Source organism: Egretta garzetta, unplaced genomic scaffold (assembly GCF_000687185.1).
Source record: "Egretta garzetta isolate BGI_Z169 unplaced genomic scaffold, ASM68718v1 scaffold44, whole genome shotgun sequence".
Taxonomy (NCBI): Eukaryota; Metazoa; Chordata; class Aves; order Pelecaniformes; family Ardeidae; genus Egretta; species Egretta garzetta.
Window position 1 is genome coordinate 198585 of NW_009259490.1, and position 1489 is coordinate 200073.

Consider the following 1489-nt stretch of genomic DNA (forward strand, 5'->3'; position numbering starts at 1 on the left):
AGAGGAGGCTGAGGGGAGACCTTATCGCCCTCTATAACTGCCTGACAGGAGGGGGGAGTGAGGTGGGGGTCCATCTCTTCTCCCTGATAACAGGCGATGGAACGAGCAGAAACGGCCTCAAGTTGCACCAGGGCAGGTTTAGGTTGGACATCAGGAAAAATTTCTTCACTAAAAGGGTTGTCAGGCTCTGGAACGGGCTGCCCAGGGAGGTGGTCGAGTCCCCATCCCTGGAGGTATTTAAAAGAAGGATAGATGAGGTGCTTAGGGACATGGTTTAGTGGTGGGATGGCAGGGTTAGGTTAAGGGTTGGACTATGATCTTAAAGGTCTTTTCCAACCAGAGCAATTCTATGATTCTATTCTATGATTCTATGATTCACTTGACCATGTACTTCTCTATTAGAAAAGTAGCAGCAGGGTCTTGCTCTTGAGAGGCAGCAGGCAGAGTCAGGCTCATCACTGAGACCTAGAGTCTGTCTGGCTTTGGGTATGACAGTGTGATGTTGCTCAGCCGCGTCACTCTGGTGATGCTATTCCCACCCCCTTGCCTGGGTCTGAGCCGCTGCCACATTTATGCCCAATATGGCTTGCAGCTAGTTCCCCCCTCCCCAAGCAGAGATTAGTCAATAAATGTATGTCAGAAACGATTTAGGAATATAATGCTATAATGCCACAAGTTTTCCCTGCAATTAGCTTCTAAATGTCCTTTTGAAAAAGAAAAAATTGAAGTAGAGGATGCCCGGTGATGGCCGTGGAGGTGCCCAGTTCAATGCACCCTCCTGTTTGATGCACATGCGTGTGTTCAGCCCACAGAAACTGGCAAAGTCATGGTCTTCCTTGCTGAACAGGAGGGATCTCGACTACAGCTATAGCCCTGTGGAGCTGGAAAGGTGGGACACCAGAGCTTGTGTGCAAACCTAGAAAATCTGCCTAAAGGAGGCATTAACCTGTTGTGATCTGGGTGAGTGGTGGTGGGTAGGAGGCAGGCTCAGGACCCGTCTCTTGTACCAAGCCCTCTGCACCCTTTCCTTGCAGGAGCTACGCGGCACACATCAAGCGGCCCTTCTCGGTGAAGTACGAGCCCTACACCCACAGCATCGAGCTCCTGGACAGCCCTCAGACGATCTGTCACTCCCTGGAGAGTGTAAGGGATGAGCTTCACTCGCTGATTAACGCGCTCAATGTTATCAGTTAATATGAGAACTGGGCTCTTTCTTTCCCTTCTTCCCTTGCAGCCCCAAAGCCACCTGCTCTGCCCTCGCCTAGCTGGTAACTCCTACCTGTCTTCTCCAAACATTTACATCACTGACTGTCACCATGCAACCCCAACAGCTTCCCACTTTTGTATGTAGGGCCAGCTCGGAGGAGGGCAGAGGGACGGACCCAAGGCCTGCTGGCATTTTGGGTAGCTTTTCTATTGACTGCTGGAAGAGGCTTAGCACAGAGCAAAAGCACGGCCAAGCTACAAAGTTGAAATCAAGAGCTGTGTG

General features: G+C 50.9%; 1 protein-coding gene across 1 annotated transcript in view; it reads left to right on the forward strand.

The window, feature by feature from the left end:
• The window catches only part of TH (tyrosine hydroxylase), a 21449-nt gene extending 20255 nt beyond the window's left edge, over positions 1 to 1194 (forward strand). The window contains exon 13 of the mRNA XM_009637283.2: positions 1035 to 1194. Within this exon, the coding sequence (XP_009635578.1) occupies positions 1035 to 1194 (160 nt within the window). The remainder of the gene's footprint in view (positions 1 to 1034) is intronic.
• Positions 1195 to 1489: the final 295 nt, after the last annotated feature.